Source organism: Scomber scombrus, chromosome 4 (assembly GCF_963691925.1).
Source record: "Scomber scombrus chromosome 4, fScoSco1.1, whole genome shotgun sequence".
NCBI classification, from domain to species: Eukaryota; Metazoa; Chordata; class Actinopteri; order Scombriformes; family Scombridae; genus Scomber; species Scomber scombrus.
In genome coordinates, this window is record NC_084973.1 from 8,778,624 (window position 1) to 8,799,016 (window position 20,393).

At 40.9% G+C, this 20,393-nt stretch overlaps 1 protein-coding gene across 4 annotated transcripts in view; it reads right to left on the bottom strand.

Moving 5' to 3' along the window:
* Positions 1 to 20,393, bottom strand: part of ncor2 (nuclear receptor corepressor 2) — a 94,343-nt gene that overhangs the window by 30,875 nt on the left and 43,075 nt on the right. For all 4 annotated transcript variants that reach the window (XM_062418370.1, XM_062418367.1, XM_062418369.1 and 1 more), the window contains exons 7-17: positions 19,332 to 19,388; positions 18,721 to 18,773; positions 15,480 to 15,546; positions 14,206 to 14,378; positions 13,913 to 14,006; positions 8,391 to 8,569; positions 7,497 to 7,551; positions 7,286 to 7,384; positions 4,509 to 4,642; positions 2,605 to 2,765; positions 1,251 to 1,313 (exon numbers count right to left, since the gene is read on the bottom strand). In XM_062418370.1, coding sequence (XP_062274354.1) covers positions 1,251 to 1,313; positions 2,605 to 2,765; positions 4,509 to 4,642; positions 7,286 to 7,384; positions 7,497 to 7,551; positions 8,391 to 8,569; positions 13,913 to 14,006; positions 14,206 to 14,378; positions 15,480 to 15,546; positions 18,721 to 18,773; positions 19,332 to 19,388 — 1,135 coding nt within the window. The remainder of the gene's footprint in view (positions 1 to 1,250; positions 1,314 to 2,604; positions 2,766 to 4,508; positions 4,643 to 7,285; positions 7,385 to 7,496; positions 7,552 to 8,390; positions 8,570 to 13,912; positions 14,007 to 14,205; positions 14,379 to 15,479; positions 15,547 to 18,720; positions 18,774 to 19,331; positions 19,389 to 20,393) is intronic.

The window sequence follows — 20,393 nt, forward strand, 5'->3', positions numbered from 1 at the left end:
ACAAACCCCAAATTGATGTGATGCGATAACTCCTCTAGGCTGAATGTGGTTTCAATGTGCTGATAGCTGCTTGCAGGCGGCACTTCATCTATTGCTGATTACAAAGAATGACAGGTTGAATTAGTCAGAAGCAGGAGCCCCTAGTAGCCATAGTAGCTGAATGGTTAATGTGCACACCACATAACCGCAACATCTCCGGTTTGATTCCTATCAGGGACTTTTGGTGCATGTCATACCCATCTCTCTCTCTCTTTGTTTCATGTCTGCGTTTTTTGCTGCCCACTGTCCAATAAACAGCAAAAAAAATGATCTTTAAATTTTTTTTTTACTCAAAAGCAGAACTGAGAGTCACACCAAGCATGATGACACACTATCCAGAAGTTGCCACAAAACGTCTGCCTTGCAGTGAAATTGTGTTGAGTCATGTAGACAAAAAGCAGCAAACTTGACATTACAAAGATGGTACTTCACCACATAAGATAACGATTTTTAGACGACGATCTGTTTAAAAAGCACACATCCAAACACACAGCTCGGGCTTACTCTTGGAAATGCGAGGATTCAAAGGCTTTATTACTATTAACATTACTGCTTGCACTGCCCATCAGCTTTTCTTGGAACATGTAAATCTCTCTTTTTAAAATACCCAAACAGATGAAAACCAGATCTGACCTTCAATCTGGTGCAGCAGATCTGTAGGGAATCCCTATCCAAAGAGTAGTATTAAAAAAAGCAAAGGGTGTGGAACTCATTCAATCAGCAACTGAGCTGGGGACTCATGTACTGCTTGCAACAAGAACTGTCAAACACATTAACACACAGCGCTGGTGTGAATGAACTGGGCAGAATGTCAGCGACCTCTGTGAATCAGCCATAGGCTGCTGGGTAATCTTCAGTCAGAGACAATAAACAGGCCAAGTTAATGACTGCTGCATATGCAGGGGCTAGCTGATAAGAGGCAGACTTTAAAATCAGCTTGATAAAAAAAGACAGGCTGCCTTGACCCAGAGAGACGGGGAAACGGCTCCAAAGAGCAACAGACCCAGTCCAGGCAGACTGACACATACACGCATAGACACAACCTAGCAGCACGTGGCGCTTGCTGCCTCACTAACAGGAAGTCACGTCTCATCACTTGTCTATACTTTCAAAGCTTGAGTCGCTGTTAGTGTGACATCTCTATTATTATGCACACTATCCGCAATCAGGTTACACTTCACGGTGGAAAAGAAAGGTTTACTTTGCATTACCTTTTTTGGCAGTTTCCATCTCTTCTTCAGTCCAGCGAGAGCTCTCATTCATCTCCAGATTGGCTGTTTAAAAAAAAAAAAAAAAAGAGAGAACCACCAAGTTACAGAAGGCGGGAGGAGGAAGGGGGGGGGGGAATGGGCAGTTGACACAAAGTCAGTTAGGGAGTGACTGACAAGAGGAAAGGAAGGAGAGAGAGAAACGAGAGAAGAAAAAATAATAAGAGGGTGGGGGGCAGGGTAGGTTGTGCTGCTTGCCAGTGAGGCACTGCGGCGTGGGTCGCTAGGGACTGTTTGTTTTAGATGGAGGAAGCAGGAAATCCAAGGAGAGAAGTAAGTTAATGATTATAGACATAACAACTGGCTTCTTCCAGGGCGACCCTGGCCCTGACTGGCAGACAGTGGAGCTGGATCCTGCACTTACATGTCCTCTACATGGACCTGTGAAGGGCACAGTGTGCCAGCGAGCACTACTCCCATCAGGGGAACAAAAAGTGGTGGTGGGGGATGGGGACTGCTGATCACACCCCAACAGCCCGAGTCACCTGGGGATTCCCTTTGACTAAACCTGTGCCGTGAGAGCAAATGCGGCACACACACACACACACACACATACCACACCAAACAACTGCTGAAACATCAAAAATCCCTGATAGCCTACAGCAAGAGTATTACTGTGTGCACGGCTGACTTACCATCTGTAAGGAAACAAAGAGCCAAGCTGGGGGACACTGCTGACACACTCAGTATTTTGTCTTTAATACTTTTGTATTTTGCCAACATATGGGAATTAAACTACATATCTCCTGCAGTCACCATTTTGATTTCTTATTGTGGCATTTCAATGTCAACCAGTGAGTGCAAGACTGAAAGTGAAGAACTGAATGGAGACCAAAGGAACAACAGTGCACTCTTGTGGTGTGGGACAGGAGGCAACAACTAGATCAAAGGTGACGAAGTTGAAGTACAAAAAAAATAAAAAATAAAAAATCCAGCCTGATGCTGATCTGTAAACATTCTCTGTTGTTTGACTGCTCCTGATAAAGCCAAATTATTTTGTCCTACATTATAGGTTTTAGCTATTTTAACATTTTAATTATTTAGTTATTATTTAGTTAGAAATTAAAGATTTCTTCTTTATGAGGAGGAATCTAAGTGTCTCTGTGTTTATCAGAAATATATTATAATGATTCAATTGTAATTTAAATGAATAAATATAAATTTCATAATGTTTAGCTGCTCTTACTACAGTGTGCAGTGCGCCTTTAACAGCTTGCTTAAATTGTTCTTATGTTGAAATAACACTGGACAGAGAAGCAGACCGGCACTGATTTGGTGCTGTGCAACTGAAACTGACCGAGCTCATTGTTGAGAGGTGGTGTGGTGGTCTCCTCCACTTCACTGGTCATAGAGCGGGTGATGCGGCCTTTGCGGCGCCCCTGGCTGTTGGCTGTGCGTCGACCCTTGGAAGCCACTGTAGGCTCTTTGTCCTCTGCGTCTTCTCCAGAGGTGTCATCCCTGCGTTTGAGAAGCGTCCACACAGTCAGAAAGAGATGATTCACCAACACAGGGCTCAGAGCCCTCTTTAAAAAAAATGTTAATTTAAAAAAATAAACACTGCAGGACAGTGTTGCTTGGCAAAGGGACTAGTTTTTTATGGTTGTACACACACTGTTCTCAATCAGACTGATCAAATGTTTCATTTGCTGAAAATCTGATTGAAGAAAAAAAAGCCCCTGGAACACGCAAAAAAAGAACAGAAAAAAAGAAAGATACAAAGTGTCTGCTAATATCTCTCACAGACTTTAGGCTGTCACTGATTGCAAAAGAAACTGTAAATCAATTTTATATGTGATTAATTCAATCACAACAAAACTGTTGCTGCTTACAGGCTGCAGTGTATAGTTCAAAATTGTAAAAGAGGTACCATATAGTGTTTAGTAATTGTTTAATAAAACAAATAAATAAGTGAAGGATGATCAGACTAATGAAATCATTCCAAACGGTATATCAATTCAGCTTGTCCCAAACTCACTCCAACTGTTTGGCCTCTTCATTGAAGCAAACATGAACACCTGCATGTTTATGTGCGTGAGGACTAGAGAGTCTATAGAACGCTGCGGACTGAAACACAAACTTGCAAGTCCAAATGTGAACGTGTATGTAGACACTGCTGCTTCTTTCTCTTTTTTTCCCCCTCTAAGATAATTTATCGAGTGTCAGCACAATGGCATGCCAGGAGACAGCCACCGAGTTTGAACCCACTGCTCCTCCATTCATCTTCCCTGAGCTCTATTAATCTTGTTGAGGGTTGCTGGTGGGACCCTAAATATAGGCGAGCCAGCTGTGCCAGGGGTGACAGGCAGGCAGCAATGTGTGCTGTGAGTCACGGAGTCCCCTGGCCTTTCTGCAGAGCGGGGAGGCAGTTGGCAGAGCTTCGTCATCATCTTCTGGTCCCGACAACAATGCTAATAAAAACTACTGTACAGTTCAACCTCAGCTAACATCATAATATAGTGAATAATTACAGAAATTGGATGTTGCATTCATCTACTGATTTTTCAGCCCAAGGAAAGCAGTGATATTCCATCTGTTGTTTTGCATCCTTTGCTGGCGCTGTGCCTAAAAACACCCCCGTCAACCACTGCACGTAGCTGCCCACCCACCCATACACACAACACACCTACCCCCCTTTCAAACTGACAGCTAGGTTAATCATATTGCTTATCCACCCCACCTCTAACCCCTGCACCCCACCCCACCCCATCAAAAAAAAAAAATCCCAGACTTACAAAATGAGCAGAGAATCTTAAAAATGAGACTTGGCACCCTACTGGGAAGGGGAGAAGCATAAACAGGAAAACAGCTGTTTCAATGGGGTGAACGAATGGACGCTTGAATTTGCCGTAGGTGGAAAAGTCTGGCTGGAGGTGAGAGAGTAAGTGCTCAAGGGTTACAGAATGATTGGATTTCCATATCCGCCCCCCCTTAGCCAAAACCTACTCCTACTTTATTTGCTGCAGCCTAACCTGGAACAATTCTAAAAATTGTCTGTTGGAGATAAAGGAGAGAATTTGAAGATTGCTGCAGCTGTACGGGTTCACTCGCACACAAATCTGCCTTCTTAATGAATTGCGAAGGCTTTCAAGTCATTTCTAAAGCACACAGTGTTTAAGCATAAAAAAATCATAAGATGTTAAGATACAAATAATGTGAATAATTCTCTCATGTATGTTTAGTCAGTATTAAAATGCGACTCACTTCATTCCATCTTCCTTGTCTTCGGCTTCATTTTTTTCTTCATCCCTCTCTCCCTCCTTCTCTTTCTCCTCCTTCTCCTTCTCTTCCTGGCTGCTTCGGTTCACTTGTTGCTGCTGCTGTTGCTGCTGGCCGTGCTGTGATGAGGGACACGGGAACAACAAGGCGCTCAATTACAAAAGATAATCCTTGGTAATGGATACACAGACTTGCAAACAAACATCTGACCTCCTGTGTAACTTGTATACCTTAAACTATATCCACACAGCCACAAGTGTTCATTTTAAAACAAAGATCATCTCCGTCCAAATGAGCATTTTAGCAGCATTTCAGAAATGAACTCCATCCATACATAACAATGAGCATTCATGTACACTGGGATTCATATACTTGGACTTATACTGGCCTTATACTTGTGTTTCTTTCAGTAACAGTTCCACCTCATTGTCGGGCCAAGTGAGGAAATCTCTGGTCTTACTTTAACATTGCTGTTCTAAGCTAGTTATGTTGACACGCTAACGGCTGCAGGTCAACTTAAAGCAGATAAACAAACAGTTTAATCCATTTCTTACACTTTTGCTCATGTTTTTTGGTTTTGGAAGGATGGAAAAAGACAGCCTGCTCCAAACTCTATAAATGTTAAGTGTCTTTCCGACTGCAGCCCATTTTCACACTGCCTCGGGATGTGGAGAAAAACTTGACAGACCTGCCGTGCCTAGTTACGGTTGCTAAGCTTTGACTGGACAATTACTGTTTGGGGAGGGGTTTAGTGAACGATCAATTACCGTTGAAGTGTCTGAGTAAGGAAAATAATTTTGCTTGACATTCAAATCTTTTTCACAATCGATCACTTTTCCTCTCAAGGTTTAACCACAGTGTAAATGAGTTATAGTGACGGTTTGATTAAGCAGATTCGTCCAACATTTCTTTGTAATTACAAGCCACAAGCTTTTAACCACAAACATTATCTACTTATTTGCAAACAGTGAGTAAGTTGGTATATCCTGTGGCAGATTTGATGTCTGAGACATTACTCAGGTGTAAATGTATTTTTGGCAGACAGCTGCAGATGATATGATGTCTGGCTGGTTTTCTGATAAGACATCAAAACAAAATGATTCCTCTTTATGTCCATTTTTTGCATAGGCAAAACAAAACAGGATACGAAAGTTCAGAAATTACAACAGCACATTTCTGTTGTATAACTTTTGGTCTTTAAGCACAGCGTACCACTTCCTTACCAATTTCCTGCCTGTCTGTGCTTTTAGGGTTAGAGTTCAGATCAGTGCAGACATGCACAGTCTGACCATACTTATACTGATCCAACCACTACCCCTATTTGGTGCATTTGAAGTTGCTGCCATTAAACTAATGCTCATTCAAAGGATATAAACATTTGTTGATCTCTTGACTTCATATCTGCTCTATACAAACGACACAGTACATCTGGCTACCGGCAAGGGAACATAAAGAGGACATCAACTGAGGCAGAGAAAAGGAGAGAGGGGAGGAAGGGGAAATGAAATATAGAGCGAGTAGAGCAAGTTAGCTTGTTAGGAAGAGGAGCAAAATGAAAATGCACCTTTAGCTCACAGAAGAAACTCTTTTCTCTGTTTGCACAATAACACTAATGTCCTCTCCCTCCCTTTGAGATCAACTTAAACATAAAACAAATAAAAGCCACAACACAATAGGACTTAATGTTCCCTCAGCCCCATACAAAACTGCCTGCTCAAACACTTTTTCCTTTACCAAGACACCTCAGCCTAATAACCCTATGTGCATCAAAACATGCACCAAGCTGATCCACGGGCAGCCCATCAGAGGTGTCGCTAAAAGAAGACAGAGCAGACACTATCGTACTGAGGGAAACTAAATGCGAACGTAAACACATTAGCATTTGCATTAAGCTATTAATTACACTCAGTCTCTCCAAACATAAACTCTATTAGCATTTGCAGTCATTTTGACATATAGCACTTTCTGTTCCTCCTGTGTAGCTGCCTCCTTCTGTAAATGTGAGCCATAATTGCTAGCTGCTACTCAAGAGATGTGGAGTACCCGCCAGGTAATGAGCGGAGCTTTCTTCAGGAGATATGAGGAGATGCCAACCTTGTACCCACGGGAAAAGGTCACCCGTAAATGAATGTGCCATTTCATTAGCGCCTGTTGCCATGAAGTTTAACAGCATGCACCTGATCTGAGACTAAGTTGGAGCTCATTAGCAATAGAAATGGCCTGTGTTTAAAAAAAAAAAAAAAAGCTGTCTGTATGGAAACAGTGCTGATATGACAGGGTTGAGAAATTTGTGTCACTTGATCAGCACAACTATGTGACCTTTGGGTTTTTATCATGGGAGTTATATGGCTTAGACCACCCCAGTGTTCCTTGTGTGCTGCGATAGTCACCAGCTGTCTCATGCTAAGCTGGGTGGTATGCCTCATAAAGTTTGCTTCCAAAGATGTAATATGTTGAACTTTATGTAGAAAAATGTCATTCTGTGTTAAAGGACTAAATCAAAGTCCAGTCCTTCTATAGGCACTGCACACAAGGATAGGTAGCATAGGTTGTTGCCAAACTTGTTCGACCAAAAGAGAACAGCATCAGGCCCTGAGCATGAAGACTGAAATGAAAAACAACTCTTTCTTCACCTAGCTAATGATAAAGGTTATTGTCATTAGATAAGTAAGCTACAGTTAAATGACTGACAGCTGTGTTGATGTTGGATTTGGCTTTGATGTATAGTAGAGCATCTTTCTGAGCCTGAAATGTGAGATTACCTGGCTTCTTCCCCGGCGTCTGTAGTTCCTCCGCACTATGTTCTTGTAGTTTTCATTCTTTTTGGTCAGATAGTAAAACAGCACACACTCCGCCACCGTCTGAAACATTAAAAAAAATAAAAAATAAAAGTTGTTCGTCTTAAATCATCATTTGCTGAGAAACCAGGATTATTCAGAGAACACCAAAAAAAAAAGGAAAATGAATCTGTACCTTTCTCTCCAGACAAGACGCAATCAGACCAAAGTTTTTGGGGTGCTGAATGAACCTATGAGAGCAAAAGAAAGAAAACATTACAGCCTGCTAAAAAAAAATCATTCGCATTTGCTGAAGCACTCAAAGATTACAGAATAATATAAAGAGAATAACTGGGGAGCTGACATCAGTGCTGATACAGATAAAGACAATTCAAAAATGAGCACTTAAATTATTTTTTTAAAGCAAGCTAAGAGGTATACTACATCTATTATTATTAATCCTACTACTACATTTATCCACTAATGTTACATTCACAAACTGGGCATCTAATAAACCATTAAATAGCCACTAGTGATGAAATATCTTACGGTATGTTTTGGATGAAGCGAGAGGTGGGCAGACTTTAAAGTTACTGATTGTGTTGTGTTGGTTTGATTTGATTCAGCGGCTTGAAACGCCTCCTTTCATTTCTCACGAAAGGGGAAGATTCACTTCCTTTGCAACAGCTTACTGACTCTTTATCAGTCACACATATTTCACATGGAGTAAAATACACATACTTCTTCTTGTTGCTTAAGAAGAAGCTCCCAAGCACTTTGTCTAATAAAAATAAGATTGGAGCTGGATGCTAATATAGGATTTTATAGAGTAAAAAAAAATGTTTTTGTATTAAAGGGAAAAAAAGTGATATCAGACAAAATAGGAACATTTGCTCATAAATCATATTCTTGGTGCAAAATGACAAAGCCAAATGACAAAATGTTACTGTCAAAGGTTATTACTCAGGTGAATCTGCAGCCAACAAAACCAAATATAGCTGCTAAAGAAATGAGGAAAGGAGATCTTTCTAAATTCAAACCAACATAAGTTATGCTTGCCACTCTGACTTCACCGAAGTTTCGAGCTTACTTCTCTCTGAAAGTGTCCTTCTCCTGTTCGCTCCACATATTCATGACCTGCCGGTCCTTGTACACCTTCATGGGGTCATCCATCAATCCATTCATGTTGATGAACTTGATGCGTTGCTGCTCAGCGTCAAACAGCATGGGAGGAATGACCGCCAGCTGTCGCATTTGCTTCTCTGTGTTCTGACGTACACACACATGCCACACACAAGACACAAACAGAAACCAGCATACTGGAGTGAGTGGGTTGGTCTCGAGAGGGAAACTATCTGACAACATGGTGCTTTTCAAGTAGGGCTAAGGCAGGGTTCAGAACATATAAAAAAACATATGTCATCCTGTCAGCTCCACAGGCTAAGGCATGCTCCATGTCTAATGTGAACCCAGCTAAAACAGTGATTGTTCCTCTCATTCTTAGATTTGCACTCTAATAAATCAAACAGCTCTAAAAATCTTTACAATGCAAGAAGACTGAGATTAAGAGAGGGAAGAATAGGCACTGTGACAGCATTTATAAAGATGAGATGGCCCAACTGCCCAACTGGACACACTGCTCAGCTTAATGAGAGGGGGGGGGGGTCTGCTGTAATGTGTGACAAGACGAGAGCAGCGCCTCCAACCTCAAGCCTATTGGTGCAGCAGGGCCACACATCTTCATTAAGACATGAAATATCCAGCATATACTGACTTTTACATCTTTGGTAAGAAAGACTTCTATCTGGTGAGGTTTATCAGAGCGTTACTACAGTAAAAACCTGACTGAATTTTCACACATATATACCTTACACTTGATTGAAAATATTTTTGGCCTATGAGCTGGATCAGACAATAGAATACAATTTCAATTAGACCTTCAGCTTTTTAATTTTTGTAATGTCACTATGGCAACCTTGTCAGCCTAAATAGCATGAATTTGGCTGGAATGTCTGAAGTCAAGTTCATTTTATTTATATAACTCAAAATTACACATTTGCACCAGAAGGCTTGAACAACTGTTTAGCTCTAATAGACAAGAGTGACACATTCAATACAGAAACCCTTCCCACAGCAGCTACATCTTCAAGCTGTGTAGACCATAGAAAGAAGAAATGAGGGAGGACTGTTTGGAAGAAAAAAAAGGGGGAAAAAAAAAAAAAAGACAGTACAAAACAGTTGAAATATCAATGTTTTGGGAGCATTCAAAATTTAAGCAGTTATGCTCAGTTGTGTTTGCCACTGTTGTACTTAAAAGACTAGCATTTAGCTTTGGCTAGCCCTGCTAGCTTACCACACATATTCCAGTGATATACCAGCTGAGAGTCACCTCTGAGTGGGTGCAGTGGAACACAGTGTCATTTATAAGTACAACAGCTGGTATATGCCGACATTTACTAAAGCCACTGAAGCAAAACAGTGTTGGCATGATTTCAGAAGGCCTGAAGCAGAGTTTTGTTTTAGCTGCATTTTATGATTCTGTTATCATTCCTTTTTCTACGGTGTAATTCAAGTGGAATTAAATAACATCAATACATATTATTAGAATATAATGTTTTGTCTAGGGAAGCCAAGGAGACATTTTATAGAGACCTAATCTAGTTTATCTGTCTGATTGATTAACGATACATCCAGCGGATGCGCTGGGACGCATCTTCAGTGATGTATCCTGGGGTCATTGGGTGCTTCGGGTCTGACAACATCATACACCCTCACCCAGGCGACCCAGTCGGGGTGATCAAGGCCCGACTTGCGTCCCAGCAGTATTAACCCACGGATCACCCCTCTTTATCCACAGCCAACCGGAGGCTCTTTCTGCTGCGTCTGTTGCAGCCCTGGTGGCTGTTCTCTTCAGCGGACCGCTCATGCCCAGCCAGAAGTAGGTTTTTCTTAAAAAAATATTGCAAAGTACTCAATTGATCATCAAAATAATACAAGTTTGCTGCACACTTTTTAAAATACTTTGAGACTTAAATAACTTTTTTTAGACCTAAACAAATAAAAATGAATACAATTTCCACAGCAGAACAAATAACACAGGCAAAGCATGTTTAATCATTCTTTTATTCAAATAAAATGATCAAAAATCAAATGCACAACTCAGTATAGAAGAATAGGGCTGAAACGTACTTATTGTTTATAAAATCTCAAACAATAAGACAAATTCCAAAAAAGTTTCTAGAAACCAAAGTTATGTCTTCAAACTACTTTAACCAACAGTCCAAAAACCCCAAAGAACTGATTATATTATATTATGTAGTGCCATATATGTAACAGAGAAAAACATCAAACCCGCATTCTGGGGAAAATGCAAGTTTACTGTTTTGTCTTGATTATTTTAATAATCCATTTCCTTTCATTCTGCTGGGTTTCAACATTATGGGGGACATTCTTTAACCCTGGGTGATTACATCCTTTGTTTTGAAGGGAGACAATTTCGCATTACATGCCTTTTTTCTCTATTTCCCTGACTCCTCTCTCTTCTCCTTTCAGTGTCTTCTCAATGTGTGGATTGTGTTCTGTTCTTTCAGTTCTGCCATCTCTGTCGCTGCTGTACTCTCAGCTTTCTCTGCAAAGCTGTTTCCATCTTTTTCTGGATGAGGATCATACACATATACTTTGCATGGTTTTCTTTTCTTCTGTAGATCTTCAAGTTCATCTTTTAGTAAGCAGTAACTGGTTCACAGCTCTTTATACTCTCACATGGTCACAGATACGTCTTTGGGTGACTACTGTGTCTTCATCCATGTTCAATATCACCTCTTCATTGAACAAAATTCAACCGTGACTTGGCCATGGGAGAGGATCAGCGACTTCTTCACCAAGCCCCACAGCTCTGAGGAAGAGATGATCTTGTGCTGATGCAAAAACACGTCAACACTTGAGTTTGGGTCTGTGGAACTCAAGTTCTTAAAGCTTGCTGCTCTGGGCTCATTGAAGAGGAATGTCTCTAACTGCTGTGCAATCACATGACCCTTACTTAAAAAAATGCTTACTTACTTACTTGCTTACACACTGGACCTCATGCAAAATACTAACACTGTTAAAAATATTAAGAGTGTAAAAGTGAGAATGTACTCAAAAGTATTTGAATGTGGTAATGTAGTAAATTACCAGCATTTAGACATGTACTGTTGTTAATAAGGCTAAAACAATAGAACCTATGAGAGTTCAAATATACTTTGAAATGTCAACTCATTTCTTATTCCTATAAATTATTTACAGCTGTTAGGCTTGATAACTGTTTATCCAGCACAAACCTCTGGATGAGGCCCTTCATTCTCCGCAAGCACACATCTGGCTCAGAGTACGTTCTATTTGGGTCCAGACACGTCATGTTTCGGACCATAGGGGAATTCAGTGGACACTTAACCAGAATGTTCTTGCAGATGTTTGAGAGAGCAATCCCGCTGACTTTCATGAACTGAAGCTGACTAAGCTTGCCTACTCTGCTTTGACTCCCTGACAAAAGTAGAAAGGAAGTGTTCTGTACAAGAACACCACAAACTACTGATGTGCTTTCAACCACTAAGCATTTAAAAATATATGAACAACCTAAATCGTACTGATAATTAATTAATAAAGAAGCATTTCTAACAAATGAGAAACGTGCGTGGCCTAGTGTCAAGGCAGCTGTGGCTCCCATTTCAACATCCACCTGCTTTTGGATTGACCTATTGGTTCTGGTCTGTCACATCCAGTGTGACAAAGTTTAACAGGAAAACATCAAATACGTCAGAGAACGCTTTCCACCAAGTGTCAGAGAAGACTCAGAAAAGATTGAGTGAGTAATATAGTATTTACAATAAAGCAATTATGAACTAGTGTCCTAAGAATCAGAACCCAGTGTGTGAAAGGTGTGAATAAAGTGTATGGTTTAAAACATATTTTTAAAAATCACAAATAATCACCCGACAAGATAATCCAAGTCTTTGCTGAGGAAGGGGAACATCAGTTTGGTACTTGGTGAGTTATGGCTGAAAATTTGTTGAGACTGCCATGAAGAAGTGCAACTGTAGGAGATCCATTCAGGCCTCTGAACTGTCATAATGATGCTGATCCTGTTTTGGGGAGCTTCTTCATTTTAATCAAGTCCACATAAGTGGACCTGATCAAAATAATATAAGGAAATACTTGGTTGAACAAAGCCACGGTATGTATGGTTAGATCCAAAGTTGCCAGTTTGTGATCCAACAGAAGCTGATGATGTAATGGCAGCAGCAACACAAGACTCCACTGGAACCGTATTTTTTCGAATACTAGCATAGCGTCAGTGTTTATCAGACTTTATATGGAACTCTTCTTCAATTCCCATTGTCCCAGGTTTAAAAGTTTTCGGGCAAATCAAGCAGGTCGCCTTAAAATTGTTTTTTCGACCTGCAAACCATTCCTGGTACTTTTCATCTTGAAGCCAAATTTCCTTAAACTTTCCCTTCCATGCTGAGAAACAAGCAGCAGTTTAAACAACAGATGAAAATGATGGCACTGTAAAATGTTTAAAATATGGGTGAAAAATGAATAGGAAGTGGTATTTTGAAAAGCAGAATTCGAAAATTATATTTTAACATTATTGTCTACTACTTGTCAGTGACTATGTTGTACCTAAGCTAAGCTAAGCTAGCTACTCGAAGAATAATATCAGCCTATCCTTTCCAATGTCCTGGGAACGCTCTATAACTTTAGGTAGCTTCAGAATGAATTCATGAATTTTATCAGTAGTAATGATATAGCAGTAGTAAAGATTTAATCAATCCACTTTTATGTCTTGATGAAAAGGTTCTTAGAATTAGATTTCAGTGGCAGGGCTTTAGTTTAAGCATCTCCTACAAATGTTGATATTTTTTTAGTGGAAAGAAGATTGAAACAAGAAGGGTACCAGCCAGTAAGGAAAAAACCTTTAAGATGGAGCTTCTGTAGTGGCAGCATAAGTGGAAACGTAATGAAACAAATAATTTCCAAAAACTCAGTCCAGTGTTCTTTATACGTAAGAAAACCCCGTATTACAGCCATTACAGCCTTCCAAGTTTGAAAATCACTGTGCTGGAAGATGAATTGCACACCTCTTGGTGGCATTATCAAATTAAACCCTTTCCCCCCCAGGAAGTACTGGCCCTAATGGCCCGTTTCATATGTTCTACTGTGTTTATTTGGTGGCAGTTTAGTACAATTCTTTATACAAATTCAATAGACCCTATTCACAGATGCATCATAATAGGGCAAACACAACTATGCAAATGAGCACTTACAATAATGAGTGTAAGTTCTTGCTCGCATAAATCACACAAATCTTCAAAGAAATGTGAGTAATAAAAAAAAAAAAAGAATATTACCGCAAATGAGAAACCGTATTATAAAAAAGATTAGATAAAATATTCAGACATGTCTCAGTCTATCTCTCACAAGTTAAAATAACACTTAAGACATACTATGAGCTTGTATTGTTAAAATCTAATCTAATACTTTTAAAGATTTTTTTAAGGATCTGCTGGAACCCTGAAATAAAAACAATACTCAGTAATGAAAGTACAAACCAGCTTTAAGAGAAGAGCTTACCTCATGCTCTGATATCCCATCAATGATCTCAGAGACCTCATGCTCACTGCGAGCTGCAGATGAGGTCAGCCCACCTCCTCGTTGCCCAACACGGCTACAATAAGGAGTAATAGAGAAGACCCATCACACACCCACATATTACTGTAACTGAACCACATGAATAACAACTCCAACCTCATTCTTTACGGGAACAGCAGGAACAAAAAAAAGTTCCAAAAGTTTACTGTGTCTTCTACTCAGTGGAGAAAAGTAGGATCAATTCAAAATACATTTAAAAAATCCTGTGATTTTACCTCTGCATGCGCTCCTGCATCTCTCTTTGCTTGCGGATCTCTGGGAACTGTTTTTCGTAGTATTCCCGCACCTTGCTCTCCTTGGCTCGGCGCCGCGGGTTGCTCTCTATGCGCTCCACCTTCTTCTCCCAGGCTTCCATCAGCTGGTCATAGCGCTGGCAAAATTTCTGTTCCTGAAAGTGCCACAGACATGAGGAAGATCTCAATCCACTGCAGAGGTACTTAAATCAACAGTATCACCTATGTTGCCCCTTTGATCTCAGGACATAATGTGACATCACAATTACTCAATTACCTAACATTTACTGCTAAAATGACACATTTCCCCCAGAAGCAGAGTGATATTTTCAACTGCCTTCACACTGAAAGTTTTCTTTCAATAATTATACTCAGTAATCTTTAGCTCTCAGTCTCTCTGGTGTACCTCCACATGTTCAGAGGGGGCAAAATGATATGTTGGTATTCTATGGGGAGTCTGGCCTTGAGCCCCGACTCTGGCAGACGACAGCCCACTGTTTTCCCAGCTTCCTCGCAGGCAGGCTGTAAAGCAGACCATTAACCCTGGTGGAGACACGACCCTCAGTAGGCTCATAAACCACAAGGTGATGTCTCGCCACACTCTGCCCCAAGGAGCTACCTCCCCCACTTAGACACAATTCCAGAGAAGACTGGACAGTGGTCCACACGTTGCACTGGCTTAGATGCAGGTGCTGCATTTGAAAACTGTTTCTTTCTGTCCTTACATGAACTTGCAATACATGATAAATGTTGATAAAGCTGTGAGATCGTTACTGCTGGCAGCATCTTTGAGGTTGGAAGCAGTTTTTAAAAAAGCTATTATCCCATTATATTTTCTACTTGTAGATAGATGCTAATTTAATAGTAAAACGGCAATAACGATTTTCTGTCAAGCCAGTTAATTTTAAGATGTCCGCTTGGCTCCAGCAACAGAGCTCACCCCATTGATCTCTGCTTTATTAATAGTCATGCTCTTTAGCTCAGTCTTGCTCAATCACTGGCATGCATGAGAACACACTAACCCAGCACAATGCTCGTTATAGTGTTTGGCTGTCAGATCTAGGTCTATATCTGAGGTGATAGTATGAGAGAATTTCTTTTGTTTTCTGACAACAGGATCACACTCAGAGCTTTATTCCTCTTTGGTCTGCCTAAAATGGCCACTCACTTCAAGGAGCAGCTGGCGCAGTTTAACACCAATCATTCGTCATGGCCTTAGTCCCGGCGGAGTCAAAAATGTAGAGTTCTCTACTTACCCACTGCTTACGAGCATGATTTCTCCTCTTGAAGTATAAGATGAGCTTCTTCCTCATCGCCTGGTTTCTGGATGGGTTTAAAAAAAAAGAAGAACAGACGCAGAAAGAAAGCAGGAGGCAGAGTGAGTTAGAATCCAAATGATCTGGTGATAATACAGGAAAACATGTCATGTCAGAGTGGTTGATCACATTTGTAACACAATAAATGTAAGTGTGTTTTATCCAGCTCTTCGGGAACATATATTCTACCCTCTTACACTTTCTCTGCCCACTTCTTTAACCTAATAAACAAAAAACACACACACACACACACACACACACACACAAACACAAACAAGGCCTGTCCTTGTATTCCACCGCTCGATAAACTCAAACTTGTTCTGGGGTGGAAAGGACGACGAGGGGAGCCAAACTTATAAAACTTGTCTGGGGCTGGGAACAGCTAGCCACAGTGCTTCAAATAAAGATCAGGGCCAGTAATCTCCTTAGGCAGCCTCTCAGTTTGTCTCTTTCTTTGCTGCAAGACAGAGTTTTATTCCTGACACTTAATCTGTCAGTTGTAAGGTCACGTTCCCCCGCTGATTAATGTAATCTTATTCTACATTAGTCACTTCAGCTGAGCTGCAGGGTCCTTCAGGTTACAGGCAAGGACAGAGGACTACAAAGTGGGCTAGATTGGGAGATAGTGTGATAACATTAGGGGTCTAAAGAGATAAACGCACAGGAAGACCTCTTCTCCATTTCCCAAACATGCTATCTGTAATAACAAACCCGAGTGAAATCTAAACAGCCTTAACCCCCAACCTACATAAACAATGACAAACACTCCCACACAACCACACATACAAACAGACAAATAACTGAGCCACGCCATTGCAGCATAAGATAAATATCACTAAATCTAGCTGGATGCTGTGGAAGTCCAGTTGTCCACACATATCGTGGCATATAATTGGTGAGAACTAACTCAGTGTGGCAAAAAAACTAGACTGAAAAACAAAGCCCTTTAAAAGACAGAGATGGCATTGTCCTCTGCACACCAGATGGCAAAGGGAAAGATTAGTAGCCCTGAACCCCAACGAAAGGTTTCTTTTGTCCTGCTCTAAGCCTCTACCATTTCTGAGATATCAGAGAACACTGTAATTTGGCATATTACTCCCAAAACATGATGGCTGAAAGATTCTTTACACACACACACACACACACACACACACACTTGTGACAGATGTTCACGTGATACAATCTCACTGAGCAAACGCTTGAAATGTTGGTTATTTCTTTCTTAGCAGCTCATGTGCAAAGATTTTGGCAAATTGCGCAGATGCTCTCTGGGTGTGCAGGAGATGAATGAGGATGGGGACTCCACAGAGATATTGGTAGTCATCTATTCCAGCAGGGACGAATGCCAAGGTTATCAAAACAAAGAGGTCAATTGTGCTGGCTCAAAAGCAACACAGTGGTATTTAATAACACACACACACACACACACACACGGAGGGAGAGAGGAGAGTTTTCAGTTAATTGCTTTGAGGCAATAATACTGATCAAACGGTGCAGGGATCAAAAGGAGTGAAGACAGAGCGGTGTGTGACTAAGAGGTCAGACACATCTTGTGGTATGCCACTGTGCCTACACCACTGTGCCAATGGTGGAGGCGAGCCATTATAACCCTGCTACAGCCCTTTGATATGCCTCAGACAATTATGGTCCTTAAAAGATTACAGATGCACCATAAGTCTTATTGATAGACATGGCAGGGACATGCAAAGTTGTGTATCCTTTGCTCTCCTTCTGGCAGATATCCACTGAAAAAAATGATATGGTATGATTTATTAATTTCACCTAAAGTAACCCTGGGAGCTGAGAAAAGCATCCTGCCGTTAATATTCCGTGTCATCACGTCAGGGGCCAAACATAAAAGCAGAAGCTGTTTTAGTTAGTTTTCAGAGGGAGTAGCTACGGATGTTTTTTGTTTTTTTTAAATTGATGTACTTTTAATCTGAGCACAGATGGTTGGAAGCTCTGTTAGCGGCATAAAGATTCAACTGGAATTTAAATACGACTGAACCTTTATATCTATATATGTAAATGTAGATACGTCAGAGTAACCAGCTGCTGATTTGTTCAACTATAGCAGACAGCAGCTGGATGTGACATACTTAACATCTGACATGTAAAGATAGAATTAAATGATGTCTTTGACCCATTTGGAAGTTTCAATCAAAACAATATTAACATTAAAAAGGAGAAAACAGGTGACAGTGTAATTCCTTTTCCATGAGGCCTTTGCATTATTTCCTACCCTCTGTAGCTGCCGCTATACACATGATTGTTGGTGTCAGTTTCATTGCTAAGTTTACATAATGACAATTTCACATCCTCCTCTGAAATGCCAATCTTTGCTGTCTGCAAAGGGGGAAGGGGCTGGAAAAAAGAGACAGGTCTCTGTGGAGGTTAAACAAAACCACCAGTGGAATCAAAAGTTTGCTAAGATCATCAAGTGGAAATTCTAAAGTTTAAATATACATGATTGGCCCAAAACTATAAGAACACAGGTGTTCAACTGACAGGATATCTTTAATACAACTTCAAATCATTTTATTTATTTTTTTTGTGTCTTATTCTTCTTTTTTATACAAAATCCAATATCCACATATACAATTAATAAGTTCTATTTCTTTCTTATACCTGGATATATATTGTGCGCATCCACAGGACGTCGAGACGCAATACCAACAAAGTCACAAATGTGACCTGGGTGACACAAGCAACGTCATTAACGGGTGGCACTCGGCAATCATCTCCTTTTCATCTTCTTGCTTAACTATACAGCTCATATATGCTGTAAGCATTAGCTAGGAATAATGTTCACCGCCTATGCCAGTAAACTCGTACACCTTCAGTTGGAGCTGTGTTTTCATCCTCCAGAGGCTGCATAGCCAGTGCTCAACTCTGCTGGGAGTTTCGCCAAAACCGTGACTACGAAGCATCAGACTTCCAGCTAAGTAGCCACATTTCTTCTCACTTACCTGCTTAACATAGCTTACCACCCCCGCAATTTATACTTTTTTATACTTGACTCACTAGTCTCACTGCAGTGTTTTTGCCTTGTTACAATGACTTAGTCTACAGTTGGGCAACTGTAGTGGAGAGTGTTTTTGTTTTTTTTGCTCCTTATCTACTAACTTACTAATAACTTTTTAACCGTATATAATAACCCAATATGTGGTGACAGACTTACATTTTGATGTTCTCATGGTACTGCTTGGTATCAGAAGGCTGATTGTACAGAGGCTGGAATGACAGAAGGAACAATCAGATCAAAGATTCATATTCACTGTACTCCATTTACACTTTTAACTGCATACTGTAAACATCATCATACATGATGACCAAGTGAGTTCAATCCACATCTCTTAATATGATTCTGACTTTGCCAAAAAATACATTATCAAAAAGTCTGCATCAAAATGGGTAATTTAACAGAACCAAATGATGAAATTCATTTTGAGTGTGAGACTGATCTGAACTGGACAGATGAATAGATGACAGTTAAATATACTATGTATAAAGGTTAGGATTTCTATTCTCAGTGGATTTGATTACTAGCAAGCCTTTCACATTACACTCTGATGTGAGTCATCTTATTCAGTGTATTGTCATCATATCTATAACTGAAGCTTCGAGTATAGTCAGTATTTCTACTTCATTATTTTATACAACAATTACAGCCATGTACCAAGGACCTGGGGGAACATTCATATGATTCGATACCATTTCCGCTCATCATTAATGCAAAAACATAACATAACAGGAAGAGAAATATGACATGAGATCAAAGAGCCCACTCACCAGTTCTACCCTGGGTCCCAGTCCCTCCAGTATCCTGTGAGCCTCCTCTGCTTTTTTCTGGTAAGAGGAAACACAAACAGAAGTAGTACATTAGCTGGCTGCCTGCACCTCTACCGTCACCACGGCAACGCAGCGAGAACGCACACCACTGCTCGCCGGGATGGACGGACGGTTGGTTGGATGTATGGATGGATGGGAGAGAGATGGATGTACTGCCTATTATTAGAGCTTTCAACTCAAGCTGGGCCACAGCTCCTTGCCTCAGCTCTCTCTCTCTCTCTTTTTCCTCCTCTCCCAGAAAAAACAATACTCACCTCCCCTGAGCAGAGAGAGGTAAAGAGAAAGAGCAGGCAGGCAAGAAAGCAAGCAGGAGTGGAATAGAAAGTGAGTGGGAGAGGGAGAAAAAAAAACAGGGAAAGGGAAAGGGAGGTGGGCTAAAAGGGCTTTGGTGCTTATCTCATAAGAGACAACTGATGAAAAGACACCTCCAGCTCACTACCTACAACAATCAGCCTCTTAAAACAAAAAATTCTTGGCAGGGACCATAAAGCACGACAGGGGAGAGGTGTCGGGCCATGAATCCAGCCAGTGGAAGAAAAAAACAAAGAAAAAAAAACACTCCCATCTGTGTCTCTGAATGACCTCTCTGCAGCTCTGCTTCTCCATACATTTATATTTAGCTCCACCAGACAAATGTGGGAGCGCCGTCCCAGACTACCCCGCTCCTCTCTTTTTCCTCATTCCACTCTGTACGCTCGCTCCACTTCATCGATCAAACAGACCCTCCTTTGGTGACACGCCGCATGCTCTGTTGCCTTCCATCACACTTAATATCCTTCAGTGACCAAGAACGGTGAGACTGGCACGGTAGACACACTCACGGACAAGATGCAAGTGCAAGTGAGAGAGAGATAGAGAGGGGTGGATGGACAGGAACACACCGAGGGAGAAGTTTTAAAGGTGATAACACAGACAAAACCTGCTAGTGTACGCGGACGCCAACCTTTACTCTTCACCTCCCACCATGTCATGCTGCTTCCCTGTCCATTTCACTCTGTCTTC